Consider the following 16,707-nt stretch of genomic DNA (forward strand, 5'->3'; position numbering starts at 1 on the left):
TATATTATCCTTTTTATATGTTGCTTGATTTAGTTCGCTATGAGAATTTTTGTGTTTAAATTCATAAGAGATATTGGTCAATAGTTTTCATGACATCTTTGTCAAGTTTTGTTCTCAAGGTAATACTTGCCTAATAGAATGAATTGGAGAGTGTTCCCTCTAAATAGATGTTTTTCTTTCATCGTAAGTCAGTCTTGATAGTTTATGTCCTAGGAATTTTTCCATTTCATTTAGGCTGTCTCATTTGTTGGTATATAGCTGTTAATAGTATTCCCTCATAATCCTTTTATTTTTAGTATTCTCTCATTCCTGATTTTGATAACTTTTGTCTTCTTTTCTTGGTTTGTCTAAGTAAATATTTGTCAATTTCGTTCACTTTTTCAAAGAAACAACTTTTGTTTTTGTTTTCTTTGCTGTTTTATTTTTCTATTCTCTATTTCATTATTTTCCACTCTAATCTTTATTATTTCATTCCTTCCATTTGCTTTAGGTTAAGTTTTCTCTTCTTCGTCCAGAATCTGATGGTGAAAGGTTAGGTTATTGGTTTGAGATTTTTCTTCTTTTTTAATGTAAGTACTCAAAGTTATACTTTTCCTTGTAAGCACTACTTTAGCTATATTGCATAAGTTTTGGTATGTGTGTCTTCATTTTGTTATCTTAAAGTATTTTTCTGATTTCCTTTTGATTTCTTTTTTTTTTAACCTGTTAGTCATTTAGGAATATGCTGCTTAATTTTCATATATTTGTGAATTTCCAAAATATTGGAAGGGGCCTCCTTGTTATTAATTTCTAATTTCACTCCATTATAATCAAAGAACAGACTTCATATAGTTTAATCCTTTTTAATTATTAAGGCTTGCTCTATAAAGACTAGGATATGATCTTTCCTTGAGAATGTTCCATATACACTTGAGAATGATGTGTATGTAGTATTTATATAGATGTCTGTTAAGTCTAGTTAGTATATATTGTAGTCCAAGTTTTAAATATCCTGTTGATCTTCTCTCTAGTTTTTTTTTAATCCTTATTGAAATTTGGGGAGTACCAGGCAGCTCAGTCAGTAGACCGTGCAACTCTTGATCTTGGGGTTTTAATTTTGAGCCCCACACTGGGTGTAGAGATTACTTGAAAATAAAATCATAAAAAAAAGTTGGATATTGAAGTCTCTAACTATGATTGTTGCAAGACTGTTTCTCCCTTCACTTGGTCAGTTTTTACCTCTTGTATTTTGAGATTCTGTTGTTAGGTGCATATGTTTGTATTGTTATTATTATCCTGATGGAGTGAACTTTATCATTATGAAATGTCCCTTTTAATAATTAATAACATTTTTTGTTTTAAAGTCTGTGTTGTCTGATGTTAGTAGTGGTTGCTGTTTGCATTGATATGTCTTTCTTCTTGTCCTTTACCTTCAACCTAGTTGTATCTTGGAACCTAAAGCATATCTCCTGTGAGCAGTGTATTTTTGGATTTTGCTTTTATATTTAGTCAATCTCTGACTTTGATTGAATTGTTTAATCCATTCACAAATTATGTTATATATAATATAACAATATATAACAATATAGATATTATTGATATATAATATTGATATATCAATAATAATATAGCAATAATATATATGTCACTATCAATAATCAGTATGTTATTATTGATATGTATATTGATTCACACCTGCTCTTTATGTTTCATGCCTTTTTTATTTCTTAGTTCTTCCTTACTGTCTTTACATTAAGTGAATATTTTTAGTGTAAAATTTTAATTTTTTGTTTTTTTAGTGAAGACCTATTTAGCTCTGAGAAGTATAAAGTTTCATCAAACTGAAATGTCTCAAATGTATAATGAAGCATTGTATGTTACTACATGTTTTGAGAATTAAAAGGTCAGTAACAGTGATGAATCTGTACCCTAAGGCTACCTATAGGGAAAGGGGCTCTATGGTGGAAAAATACAGTTGGTTCTCAAAAGTAGATGTGCAGTATCTTTCTTATAAGAACTGCTATTGATACTTTATGAATGAGTAAGGCTCTGTGATATTATAAACTTATAACTTTATATTAGTAAAAACAACTTTCTGCTTTATATCCTGCAGGGCATAGTCAGGTAGGCTGTTTATCATGTCTTTTAAAATCACAAAATTGTCATATTTGATAAAATTTAGATGCACATTTAAATATTTATTAATTAACCCTGTATTACTTTAGAGAGTACTGAATTAACAATTTCAAGGGTTTTAAACTATTTGAAATACTGCCTAAAAAAGTGGTACAAAGCAAAAGAAGTTCACCTTGTATAGACTTCAGTATCAGGTTCCATCAGTGAGCTCAGCATACCTTTTATCTTCCATTTCTTTATTGACTGGTAATTTGACATAGCATATCATAATGTTGTTTTGTTTTTGTTTCTGTTTTTTTTTTTTTTAAGATTTTATTTATTTATTCATGAGAGACACAGAGAGAGAGAGAGAGAGAGGCAGAGACATAGGCAGAGGGAGAAGTAGGCTCCCTCCCTGCGGGAGCCTAATGTGGGACTTGATCCCAGGATCTGGGATCACAACCTGAGCCAAAGGCAGACACTCAATCACGGAGCCACCCAGGTTCCCCCATCACAGTGTTTATATGCCAGCAGGCTGGACAAGTACCAGAATAGAGCTGGCCCACCATTTCCAGCTGAACACATTGACAAAGTATTTAACTGCGTGGCTATACTCATCTAGTAAAATGTAATAAGTTATATACACAATGTGTACATGAGTAAATGATATGTATGCTCACACATATATATATAAATGTACAGAATCAAGTTTTTAGATTTCCTTAGAATTCTTATCTTTTGTTTCATCTTCAGAAAGATCACATTTATAAATGAGGGTCAACCTTCAACATTAGAAAAGCTGATCTGACAAATGTCCTACGTCTTTAGCTCTAGCTGTGTACCTTTTTTAACTATTAAAACTCCCGGGACGCCTGGGTGGCTCAGTGGTTGAGCGTCTGCCTTTGACTCAGGGCGTGATCCCGGAGTTCCGGGATCAAGTCCCACATTGGGCTCCCTGCATGGAGCCTGCTTCTCCCTCTGCCTGTGTCTCTGCCTCTCTCTCTCTGTGTCTCTCATGAATAAATAAATAAAACCTTAAAAAAAGAAAAACAACAACTATTAAAACTTCCTGGGCCTGTCTTTCTGAGGCAGATATGACCATTTTCTTCTCCTGAAAGGAGTCAGAGCTTCTTACTCTCTAGCTTCTTCCTCATTTTTATTTATTTATTTTTGTAATCTTCAGTCATTCTAGCTTTTCTTAATTATATGAAAAGGAAATATTGTATCTAGAAGTTGTAATTCTGTGTGTTATGCCACTGACTTATTTGGGGGGAAAGCAATATTTAGATTTGGTAGAAATTTTATATGGAGTTTGGGCTGAGAAGAAGGGGGTGAAGGTCTGGAATTTGAGAGTGAAAGGTGCTAGGTCCTACTTTCAGCATTATACACAGGTCAAGATTAATGGAACCAGGTAAGTTACTCTCCAGGTGATTGAGAACGGTGGGAAATTTAGAGATTGAAATGGATCTCTGAACAGTCAATTAAGCCTTTGAATGATTGAGAAGATAAATAGTAGGACAAAATCTATTCTAACAACTGATTCCGTTATGTAAAACAAACCTACAGCATTTGAAATGCAACCAAGTCTGTTTTATATTAAGGCAAATATAAACCAGCTTAATCTTAGACCTGCCTCCAGCCCCAGATTATGTTTGGTAAGAGCACAAAGAGCTCTACAGCATGAATGCACAAGGAATCAGTAGAGTGAGAAGGCTCCCTGCCAGGGAAGTTTGGCACAAGAACTCTAAGAGGAAGGGGAAATTTCTCCCTCGTTGAATCAACTTTGGCTCTCTGGAATAGAGAACATGGAGAGAGAGGGACCAAGGAAAGCCAACCCTATTCTACTTGTTGATACCCTAACAAGCTGTTGATTTTAAAAAGGGGATAAAGGGGCAAAGTGTGGGTAGCATTCTGTTCCTCTGAGTCAATCCTAATGAAGTGGGAGGTTCTTGAAGAAATTAATTTCCATTTAAATTCATGTGTGACCCTCTTCTAGAAACCTCTACTTCTTTTGGAATTTTTTGTTGAGAATTTCAAATGATCCAGCAATAATAAGGTCTTTTTTTGACATGTTCTATTTCTCTGTCTAAGTTTTATGTTGAATGCCTGATTTCAGCTATAGAAATTTTCTTGAAATTGGAATGACTGATTACTTTCTTCTCTGTTTACTAATTTAATATGGAAAAATAAATCATGATTCTCATACTTCCAAAGCAATCAGCTTTTAATCCAGGGTACTGTACTCACAGGTTTCCTGTAGGAGTTGATGCCAAATTTCCTGGCAACGAAACAGTGGTTGATTCCAGGGCTTTTCTGACTTAAAGACACAGTGGTACTACTTAACAGAAAATAGAAACCTGCCCCTCCACTGCAGTTTCTGAGCTTAACAAAAAGTGACAGAAGCAATGAAATGGGTGGATTTTACCAGGGCATTATAGAACAAAAGAAAAATAGTCTGCACTCTGCTTGGGCCCCATATCCTCCACCACCACCTGCCCCCACCCCTAGCCCCTACAAAAATCATTTGGAAAGAATAACGTTGTTTTTTTCTTCAGAAATGACTTTAATTCTCTTACTTTTAATTTTCTGTGGGCAGAATTTCTGTTTCACATCTTTTCTGCCCCAAAACACTGCCATATATTAGCATCCCCACTGATGGGGCAGTTACCAAGAATTGAAGGAAGTCACTTAAATTCTTTATCCGTACTCAGCTGTAGGAGCTTGTTTCTGTTTCCCCAAGAGGAAAGGCTACACTTCAGAGCATCTGAGCTTAATTCCTGTATTTTCTCCTGATCATTGTGTTGCTACCCAAGTCATTCTTTCTTAAGATATGCCACTTTATGGTTAAAATTGAACTACACAAAGCTGAACAGAACATTTTCTTCCTTGGTATGTGACATGATATTCTTGTAGCCCCAAAAGAAAACTCTGAATTTAGCTCCCCTTCTACACTGAAAAAAATCAGTGCTGTGTTGAGGCTGCAACTTTCCTATTACAACTGCTCTTGACTACCAGGTATTATGCTTTCCTCAAATTTTACTGGCTAAGCTGGAATATTTTTAAACTGAGTTTATAACTTGGGTCTCATTTTAATCACTTTTTGTATTTTTCTATAATATATATCCTTGTGTATTTTTTGTACATTTATTTTCTGAATATGCCTTTTGCCAGCCATAGGTCTTAGTCCCAAACACTTGATTTTTTTTTTTTTTTTTTTAAAGACATCTGACCCTGGTCCTTCTTTAGAGCTTCACAGGCATGGTCATATTTTTGAGTATGGATTTTTAGCGTAAGACAGTGTTGCTATCTTTTTAGTTTCCTTGGAAAACTGACTAGAGGGCCCTGGAGTCATAGACTCATTCCCATCACTCGAGTTTCTCTCCATTATTTATAGCTTTCTTTTCCTATTTTGAGGTTACAGTCATTTTCTCTGGCTGAAAATTTTACAATAATGTTATGTTTTTGAAATTTCCTTTTTAAAAAAATCAAGAGATCTTCATGTGTTTAAGAATGGCTTTCAAATTTTATGTTTGTCGGAATGACATCTTACTAAAAGGAAATGGTTCTGGATTGACTATTGCATTAACTATATTTGTATTTTTATGTCCCACACATTCCTAAAAATAATTTGAGGCAATTTACATTAAAATCACTTAAAATATGTCCACTAAAATGATTAAAATGAAAGAAATGGGAAAAAAAAAAAACAGTGTGGAACAAGTAGAACATTTTTATGTACCAGTAAGAGAGTGAACTGCTACAACCACTTTGGAAAATTTTTTGACAGTATTTACTAAGCCGAACTCTTCGAGTATACCCGAAGAGTAGTAATTCAGCTCCTAATTACACACCCGATAGACATATATACAGAAATTCACCAAAAGATGTGTGCTAGAACATTCATGTAGCACTATTCATAGTAACCGTGAAGTGTAAACTACACAAGTGTTCATTATTCAGGACTGAATTGTGGCCTCCCCAAAATTTACAGGTGAAGTCCAAACCCCCAGTGTGACTGTATTTGGGGATAGAGCCTTTAAGTGGATAATATGAGTAAACAAAACCAGATACATGTTAATAAGGGAAATGAGTTTATAACTGAGCAATAGGTACCTTAACTCCCTACTCAAAAATGATTTAGGGCACACTCTTAATGATTTGATCAATGTCGGTGCAAAATGACATTTTCTTGTGTCTGGAATAGTTGCCAACCCGCTAAGATGAGGACAATCAGAAACGGTGCTCATGCTATGTGTTTTAAAAACCTTCAATTTAAAAAATAACTTTTACATATTAAATATTGGAGGTACTTAGATTTTAAAATAATCTTATTTTGCATTTATTTTGTGTTAATGTTTCCTTTTAATATTTTCTACTACCAAAAGTCTGTTTCTGGTAGAGATCATTTTTCTGTTATTGAAATACATAACAATATGCACTATAATATCCATAATAAAATATAAATATATGTCATAGCATATTGATTTGTAATAATGATAAGCCATTTTTTATGCCTTTTCTTTTATAGAAAACCACTGAAGCTTTTAGTATAATTCTATAACAGAAAAATGATTCATGTTTATTTGTATTGTGATAAATACAGAATAACCTATGATTTGAGAAATTTTCAAGACTCATACCTTTTGGAACTTTGGAAACCCTTTTGAGGATTCCCCCAGATTTCCCACCTTGTGTGGTTACCCCCAGCTGTCCTCCAGGTCTTCAGGCCAGGACTGCAGTTTTCTATCGGAGTTATAGTTGCCCTGAGCAGTACTGACTTTTTGGTCTGTAAAATGGGTAATTCACCCCATTTTTTCCCTTTTTCCAAGTGTCACCTCCCTCAAGAATCTGCCCAGTGTTTTCAGGTCACCTGTTTTTGTATTTTGTCTAGAGTTGACAGTTGTCATGGGCAGGAGGGCCTTTGGGGGTAGAGCTTATTTGGTCCTATTAGACCCAGAACTCTTCTACCTCTTCTGAGAGCCTCCAGTAATCTTACAAAGAAGGCAGCATGGGAAATAGCTTTTTTGAGAACTCACCTGACCAAAAATGTCTTTGCTTGAATAATAGTTTGGGCATGGATAGTTTGACAAAAGCTTCCTTTAGAAAATTTTAGATGGGCACCATTCTCTTCATGTTTCCATTATTATAGTTTCAGAGTTTCATGGGAATTGATACAAATCAGTTTCTTGACCTTTTATATTTAACCTGTTTTTCCTCATGAAGTTTTTAGGATATTCTTTCTTTATTCCTAACTTCTGAAATTTCCTGTTAATATGCCCAAGAAGGGAGCCTCCCCCCTCCCCCCATTCTTTGTGCTGGGTGTTCACTGGACTCTTTCAGTTTAGACCTTCATGCTCTTCAGTTCTAGGAAACTTAATTTTTTCGTTGCTCATGCTCCCCCCACCCCCCTTTGGAGCTTCTCCTGGTTAGATATTGAGCCTTCTGTATTTATTTTCTGATTCTTTTATTTTCTCTTCTGTTTTCCATTTTTTTGTTCTATTTTCTGAATGGTTACTTCATTTTTTTCTTCTAATTCTTTTCCTAAATTTTTTATTTAACAGTCATATTAGAGCTCTTTCTTATGCACTAGTTATTCTTTTGGTTTATAGCATCCTTCTTTGTTTATGTATATTTCTCTCTCTAGGTGTATTAGAGTGTATTTCTCTTTGCTGCAAGATCTCTTCTTATGTTTTATTTTAGTCTTTATTTTATATCTTAGAAGCTTTCCTTAAATGCCTAGAAATACTTGGTTGTCCATTCACAAGATTAAAACATTAAAAAGCTGATTAGAAGTTCTGTGTGCATAAATAGGGTTTTATTGATTGGTAGTCTCCACTGGAGGCTGGTAGATTAGGTGGCAGGTCAGGTTTTCCATTGAAGAATCCCCAAATGTCAGTATGTGCAAGTCTTTCTTTTGGTTATTCAATTTCCTCCAGAGTGTTTCCTTCAATCTTTCTACTTCCTAAGGCTGAAGTTTGGCTAGTAGGGTTCTGGATGCTAAAGAGGGAGGGACTGTTGGTTTTACTATTTAGTGTGTAGGATTTCAGTATGGTGTCTCTTCCTCTTTCTTCCTTCTTAAAACTGACCCAGATGGTAAACATAGTTTCAGCTGGAGTGGAGGAGACATACCGGACTCTTGCTATTCAGGTAAAGGCAGGGCATCTAAAGACTGCCTTTGTCTTATTTCCCAAAAGTGCCCTTATTTCCAGCCTGCCCCCTCACCTGTAACTTCAAGTATATCTAGTTGTGCTAAACCCTTGCAGGGTTTTTAGTAAGAACTGGCTTGCTTCATGTTGCTTAGCACCACATCTCCCAATTTCTTTTTTTAAAAAGATATTTATTTATTCATTCATGAGAGACACAGAAAGAGAGGCAGAGACATAGAGGGAGAAGCAGGCTCCCTGTGGGGAACCTGATGCAGGACTTGATCCCAGGACCCTGAGACCACAACCTGAGCTGAAGGTAGATGCTCAACCACTGAGCCACCCAGGTGCCTCCATTTCCCAACTTTTGATTTCTCAATCTGCCAAGGTCCTACTCATCCAACTAAGGACAACAATGCCAGATTTTTCTTCTTTGAGGCTCCCCTAATCTTTCCAAGTGAGTCTTTTAAAGAACTCTTCCTTCCCATCACTTGTCTTTGGGGGAGGGTAAATCACCCTCTCCTTTCCTAAGGGGAGGGTGCTTACATCAATATACAGATCATCTAAACAGAAAATAAATAAGGAAACAGTGGCTCTGAATGACACACTGGACCGAATGACACACTGGACCAGATGAATATAACAGATATATTCAGGACATTCCATCTTAAAACAGCAGATACATGTTTTTTCAAGTGCATATGGAACATTCTCCAGAATAGATCACATATTAGGTCACAAAACAAGCCTCAAAAATTTCAAAAAGATCGAAGTCATACCATACATCTTTTCTGACCACAACATTATGAAACTAGAAGTCAACTGGAAGGAAAAAATCCTAAGGGGAAGAAGGGAAGAAAAAGACTCTTATCACAAATACTGCACATAAAGAGCTCTGATCCCCTTTCCCCTCCTCATAAAGACACTGTGGTGTGGTAAAGAGGAGGGGATGGTGGAGGAGGGGGTGGCATTTGGAATAGGGCTGGTTCTCTTCATTATTTAACCATGGAGGCCAGAGTCTGGATCCAGTCATTGGTGGTTCTTTTTAGAAACTTGGGAGCACCAAGCACTTCTAGCCATCAACTTTGGACCTTAATCACATTTCCAGGACAAGAGGGGAAAGTTGTACTTAAAAACTGCACAGTATTTCATTGTGTAAGCGTATTCAAACGTACTTCGTGGTCCCCATTATGGGACATTAGGTGGTTTTTTTTTTCCCGCTGTTTCTTTGTTGTTAGAGGTGTCACTATGGACATCCTTGTAGTTGTTAACCATTATTTTTTCCATAGGTGAAATTGTTATGAGTGGAATAGCTGCGTGATACGGTCTTAAATGTTTTTATTACATATTATTTGGTTGCCCTGAAATCTTGTACCAATTTTATGCTACTAAACAGAAAATTTAAATTTTTATATGTTTGGATCTTAGAAGAGTGAAGGCTTAATTCTCTGAGTCTCAGTTTTCTCTTCTGTAAAAATGGGATAATAACAAATACTACATGGAAAGGTGGGGAAAGTATAGGTAAACTAACTATTACATAATAGCTGCTTGATAAATATAGTTTTTGTTATTCCCCATGTAACACATGGAAATAGTTCACATGGAAATCTAAATTTTTTACTAGAATTATGAAACATACTCAAAGATGTTTAAACCAGTCATGAACCTGTATAATGAGTAAAACTCTGAATCTTTTACACTAATATGAACAGGTAGATTTTAATTTCTCTTTTTACTTTTCTAATTCTCATCCTTAAAAAAAGTTAATGAGCTCTGATTGATGCATCATCTTGTAGGGAAATCTGGTCTGAGTGGAGGGTGAGAAGATTACTGTTTTCTTGTAAATTATCTGGTAAGACATTATGAATAAGTTCATTTCTGGTAAGGATTTCTTTCATAGCATCCTCATTTCTCTCATGGCAATATAAATATATCTAATAAAAACAACATACATAGTAGCCCCTTCTGCTCTTAAGACAATTAGAAGCTGGGGTTTCTGTCCTTTAAGCAGTCAACAGAACTCACTCCCTGAGGTCAAGTACACTTTGGCTTAGATGGAAAACAGGCTGCTCAGTTTTAAGTTACATGAACTACTTCTGTGAGTATTTATTTTTAGGCCACTTAACACCAGTAAAATTTTAATTTTGCAAGTTGTAACATCTGAGTAACTTTTTATGATAATTTAATAGAATTTTTATTTATTATTTATTTTTGATAGAGAGAAATGGAGCGTGTGTGTGCAGGGGTGGGGGTGGAGGCCCAAAGGGAGAGGGAGAGAGAATCTTAAGCAGGCTCCATGCTCAGTGTGGAGCCCCACATGGGGCTCAAGTTCACGACTCTGAGATCATGACCTGAGCCAAAATCAAGAGTCGGATGCTTAACCTACTGAGCCATCCAGGCGTCCCATATAGAATTTTCACAAGATACTGCTATAATAAAGATAATTGTGTTATTTCACATATAATTTCACTGTAAGTGAAATAAATCATATATAGTAATTTCATAGATAATATAGAAGATGTGGCCTGACCTAAGTCTTGTGAGCCACATTTTAACATTATAGTATATTTGAGCACAGAGTAAAAGAGAAATCACTACTGAGGAAGTTTGTTAGTAATGGTTTATTCACCAAATGTGCTTTGAGAAATGTAACTATGTTCTCTCTTGGTTATTTTTCAGAATTCATTTCTCTGTTGGGTAACATGCCTATCCTAAGGAGAAGTTAACTCTCTGCAAGCCAGCAGATAATCTGGGTGGCTGGATTTGCTCCTTCTTTTTTATATCCCTTAAAAAGTACCTTTGCTTCTCCAATGGTTGTGTGTGATTATGTCACCATTATAAGGTGGAGACAATACCAAATGAATTCCTGAGAATAATGTTGGCAAAGCCATTTAAACATACATGTGCTTGGTATGGGCATTGGCATTTACATTGGCTTGTGTGATTTCTTTGTACCTTTAAAATTGTTTTTTTTTTGTCTCTACAATCGCTTTCTGTAGTATCATTTTATTATTTTAATACTACCCTATTCAAATGTCAAATAGCTTTCCCCTGCAAAGTTAACCATTGCAGATGATGTTTTTAAGAGACCTACAAGGTGGAATGGTGATCCCTTGGAAGGTGGCAATTCTAAACCCTTCATAATGACCATGTGCTGTCTTGCATTTTAAAAGCATTAGGAAGTAGGTACTTGTGTGTTAAATGCCTGCCGCCTGGTAACTATCTCAAGGGAGAAATGAGTTTAGTTTCATTTAAACTTAAAGAAAAAATAATTTGTCATATTAGTTTTCAAAAAGACTTTATTAAGATGAATGTCCAGAATTGAGTTTAATTGCTTCCACACCTAGATAAGAGTGATTTGTATATCAAAATCAAGCATATCGTCAGGTCATCCTGTGTAAGTTTGTATGTAGAGTTGAAGTTTCTTTTTTTTTAACAGCATTTATTTCTTCTGCCAGTTATTTTATTTTATTGACAGTTAATTTATAAATCCCTCTTTTAAAAAAAAAGTGATAGGAAAAAAGGGCATAGTGTTATCACGTTTGTATATGTGGGTTCCCTAAACCATATGGTGATTTGTAATTAGAATACAAAGGATTCTTTGATGAGACTAACTTCTTGGTAGCTGCAATGGTAGGCATCACAGAAGGAGAGAGTTTCTTGAATTTCTGACAAGGACACTTTTGAGAGAAACTGTGTGGTCTGTAATTGTCCTTATACGCAAAGTCTGATAAAGTTATTGATGTGCAGATCAAGTCGGTATTTCGAAGCTGGTAATTTAATTCTGGATGTTTGATCCTCTCAGTCAGTGGCTTGACTGGATTTTTTTTTTTTAAAGCAGCTTCAATATTTAATTTCACATGTACCCTCTCAGTAGAGATTTCAAAGGATACTTTGCTGGATGCTTGACTGCCTTGTCTATTTGCTCTTGTTTTGCATGCAAGAGAGAGCCAGAAGCCTTTCTTCTCATTGTGTACACATAGTATTAATGGATTTACTCTGCCTGTATCGTCTCATTACTGGAAACAGCCAGAAGCACAGAAGTCTTTCAGTGTATGCAAATAAGGCAGGATCATCTACCTGAGAGTTAATATTCTCTGCTTTTAAGTGTATTCCAAATCTAATGTTTGTATTTAGAGCATAACATCCTGTTCTCTTTTTTTTTATGGGCAAAAAGCTAAGCAGGCTCAGGCAGCTGTTTGATGTTGGCTTCAAGTGTTATTAATTTCATATTCTATTATTCTTTTCACTGTAGCACAAGTGAAGCTGATGTGGAGGCTGTCATGGATAAGTTGTTTGATGAGCTGGCTCAGAAACAAAATGATTGTACGTAAGTTAATTTCTCTTGAAAGAGAATACATTTAGAACACAATGCCCAATCTCCACTGACCAATTAATAAGTTCCATTGCTGTATATGGGTTGATGCCACGCTCAAGTGGCAGTCATTGTATCAGCATTTTGTCTAATTTATGTGTTGAATCATGTGCTATTATTCATCAAGCTATGCATTTCCTATCTGTAAGAGATGAATTTTATAGTAATTATCCAGACAAGATTGAGTCTTTGTTCATGTTCCCATAGTAACTAGACCAAGGATTCTAAAAGTGCAAGGCAGAGAGCTGCGGCTGAATAAAGCCTGTGGAACTGTTGCCGACTGCACATTTGAAGAGCTGTGTGAGAGAGTAAGTATCCAGACACGTCCAGACTCATTGGCCTTTTCACATGTTAAAATACTTCATATTTTCCTTTCTGCGTATTTCAGATTTTAAAATACTGTTCACAAGAGTCAGAACTGATTTAAAAGGCTCACGAAGGGAAATACTCATCTGTATATGTCATGTGCCTTTTATAGACATTGGCTCAAAATTCGCACTTAGAAGGATGCTAAAGCAAAATTGGAAATACAGAGAGAACTATCAACTGTTGCTGGAAGCAAAACAAAAATCAGCTTTAGGGATGTTTTGTGAAAGTCAAACATAGGAGAAATTATGTTTTCCTAAATTGAGGTGAGGTTAGTGTGTGGGGCAAAGAAGATGAAGTAATACTACTATGATCTAAGGAAGCATGACATGAAAGAATTTCTAGCCCACCTGTGATTGTCATTTCTGATCTATTTGGGCAACGAAGAAAGTGAATTTCTATAACTGTGTCATCTATATTATATAATAATATATTCAACAGAAAAAATGTATATGACACGTACATTCATATATATGAGAAAGTCCTTGATTGCAAATTCATTATAGATATGAATTCTGTTTTTTAAAAGCTCTGGAATTCTCATTACTCAGTGGATGTTCAATATATTTATTGACTGTAAATCTTGAGAAAAATCCAAATTATACATAACTTTAAGCATAATTTCTCAACTGTCCTGTAAGTGGTCTCTGACTTATCTTAAGTTTTATTTTTTTATTATTTTTTTAAAGTTTAAAATAACTAAAAAGATTGTTTTTCAGTGAGGGGGAAGAGTAAGTCTTTATTTATAGCTGCCAGCCATTTTGTGAGTACTTTTCTCAAAAGCAAATGACTTGATTACTTTTAACCAGTATAAATTTGTAGTTTTTAAACCAGAGAGATGAATCTAATCTACAATTGTTATTAGAGAAATAAAGCACTTCAAATCAGTAAGGTTTAAGATCAAGTAAGATCCTCTTACAGGGCAAAAAACGTTATCCTTGGTAGTAGTGAAAGTCATCCTGGGTAATATGTACCCGTCACACTTCTGTGGGGTTTCATCAAGGTCCTAATAACTTATTAAGGCTTCCATTTAAGTTATACGTACTTGGCTAGAGAAATAAATTTGAGAAAAATCTAGTATATTGAAAAGATGAGGCTCCTCTTTCTTCCACAGAAGCGGACCCAGTGAGGAAAGAGGAGGGACAGATTTGTTGGGTATAGATGGTCTCTTGGAGCAGACACTGAGTATTTTTATTTTTTATGTGTTCATTATTTCAGGAGATACCTAGTGCTGGGAAAAGGCCTCTACTCAGGGCCCAAATCTTTATAGTCTACTCTGAGGAGGTGGTGGGGAAGAAGACTGTTGCAGAGAATTCTTTTTCCTTTATTTACAAAGTTTTAATAATGATTAAATAAATTCAGGTAAAAGATTACTAGTGTACATCTTACCTTTTTAAATCAAATTATTGTATAGATCAATCACAAGATTTTATTCCACCCTTTTTATATAATTCGTGGGACCCGTGTGAAACAGGCTAGGTCCAGGTATGTGTATTGAAATGTTATGTTTAACTGCATGTCTCCTAAATTCCTTCTCACACATTTAACTGCATGCCATAAATTGCAAGGCAGCTAAAGGACTAGAGTTTGTAGGGAGGATTCAAGATTGCTTGAACAGATGGATAAATACTTTCAAAATGCCTTTCAACACCAAGATTATGACTGTTTAACTTAAAGGTTGATGAGGAATTCAAGGAGGGAAAGAGGACAAAAAGACTTAGGGATAATTTTTGACATTGGATTCACATGCTTCCTATAAGGATCTGATCTATTCTCTACTAAGCTCTTTGTAATCTTACTTCTGCTGTACCTGTCTCCTATGCTTCAGCCAGGCTGGCTGCTGCCTTATTTGGACATGGTATTGCCACAGGTCAGCATATTTGGGAAATGGCACGCATAAATCAGCAATGCTCCAGTGCTGCAGGAATGGTTTTGCTGGGAAGGTAAAGGGCCAGGGAGATTCCTGGGCTGCCTCAGTTCTGGTGATTAATGCCCTTATTCCCTGATGCTAATCACCACTGTTGGCATCCAAACACCATCAGCCTTGACTCTTGGCCAAATAGTAGAGATAAAAGCTATTCATCCTTTAGTATTTACTGAGAGTGTACCAGGCACGGGACACAAACCAGAAGTAGCTCCCAACCAGTGGTTTCAGTTGGAATACATGAAATGAAATAAAACATAAAATAGAGATAGAGAAGCAAAATGTTTTTTAAAAATTCCCCAAGAGATACTGTTAAGTACAGTTATAAGTCTAACAACATATAAACTAATATGATACAATCAAGATTAATAGATGAAGGCCAAAACACATATCTGATGGATCTCCATTCCTTGAATACTAAAAACCAAAGAAGAAAGCTAATAAACAAGAAAGAAGTTGACAGTGAACGTGTATATACCCATGCATATGCATTAACTGATATATTTCTCTGCTTAGACTTTTTACAAACACACCTGGCTACCTATCATTATTTTTAAGACGCAAATAACAAACTACTCTTGCAAATAGTTACTTGTGAGCACAGTTATCAGTTGAGGAAACAATTTTCTGCAGGTGTAAAAATTACATTTTTCAATAAGGAAAATTTAGGTATAGTCCGTTTACTCATTAAGCCTTTAGAATTCAGTTTTGGCTCACTTTCTTTGAGCAAGGCTCTTTCAATTTTGGTCTACAAAAGCTTAACCCTAAAGCCAGTGGTTCTCAAACTATTTGGTTTAGGACCTCTTTACACTCTTAAAAATTATTGAGAAACCCAAAGAGCTTTTGTTTAATGGATTCTCTCTCTCAGTATGTACTCTATGTATTAGAAGTTAAAACAGAAAATTTTCAAGTATTTATAATTGATTTAAAATAACAATGATAAAACCCATTATATTCAACCCATCAAATTAGTATAAATATTTTTATGAAAAATAATATTTTCCAAGGTGAAAATAATTTAGTAGGAAGAGTGACATTATATTTTTTGCAAAGCTCTTTAATATCTGACTTATTAGAAGATAGGGACATTCTCCTTTCTGCTTCTGCATTCAGTTTATTATGATATGTTGAAGTATATAAGAAAATCTGGTCTCAGATATGTAGTTATAAATGGGAAAAATATTTTAATAGCCTTATCAGATAATTGTGGATGTTCTTTTTTTGATGCTACATGAAAATTCAATAAGAACTTCCTTCCAGGGATGCCTGGGTGGCTCAGCGGTTGAGCGTCTGCGTTTGACTTAGGGGATCGAGTCCCACATTGGGCTTCCTTCATGAAGCCTGCTTCTCCCTCTGCCTGTGTCTCTGCCTCTCTCTCTCTCTCTCTGTGCCCTCATGAATAAATAAATAAAATCTGAAAGAAAGAAAGAAAGAAAGAAAGAAAGAAAGAAAGAAAGAAAGAAGGAAAGAAAGAACTTCTTCCAAAGAACACAGTATGGAAAGACTAACTTTATAGTGGAGAAACCTGACAAACACTACCTCAGACAGGTGTGATCAATGTTAACATCAACAGCAATAACTCATATTGATAGTTTATGCCCTTGATACAATGGGATGAAAATAGCACTTGACCTCTGTGGTCTTTCTTCCATTATTCATAATTGCAGTCTAATCATGAGAAAAACATCAGGCAAATTCCAGTTGAGGGGACATTCTACAAAATAACTGGCCAGTATTCTTCAAAACTGTCAAGATCATCAAAAATAAGGAAAGTCTGAGAAACTGTCACAGCAGAGGGGAGCCTA

General features: G+C 35.3%; 1 protein-coding gene across 2 annotated transcripts in view; it reads left to right on the plus strand.

The window, feature by feature from the left end:
• AFG1L (AFG1 like ATPase) overlaps positions 1–16,707 on the plus strand; it is a 202,207-nt gene that overhangs the window by 156,755 nt on the left and 28,745 nt on the right. For both annotated transcript variants that reach the window (XR_005368108.1, XM_038554878.1), the window contains exons 9-10: positions 12,493–12,563; positions 12,820–12,920. Coding sequence is in view for 1 of the 2 variants with exons in the window: in XM_038554878.1 (XP_038410806.1) it covers positions 12,493–12,563; positions 12,820–12,920 (172 nt within the window). In the remaining variant the exon portion in view is untranslated. The remainder of the gene's footprint in view (positions 1–12,492; positions 12,564–12,819; positions 12,921–16,707) is intronic.

This window comes from Canis lupus, chromosome 12 (genome assembly GCF_011100685.1).
Source record: "Canis lupus familiaris isolate Mischka breed German Shepherd chromosome 12, alternate assembly UU_Cfam_GSD_1.0, whole genome shotgun sequence".
Lineage (NCBI taxonomy): Eukaryota > Metazoa > Chordata > Mammalia > Carnivora > Canidae > Canis > Canis lupus.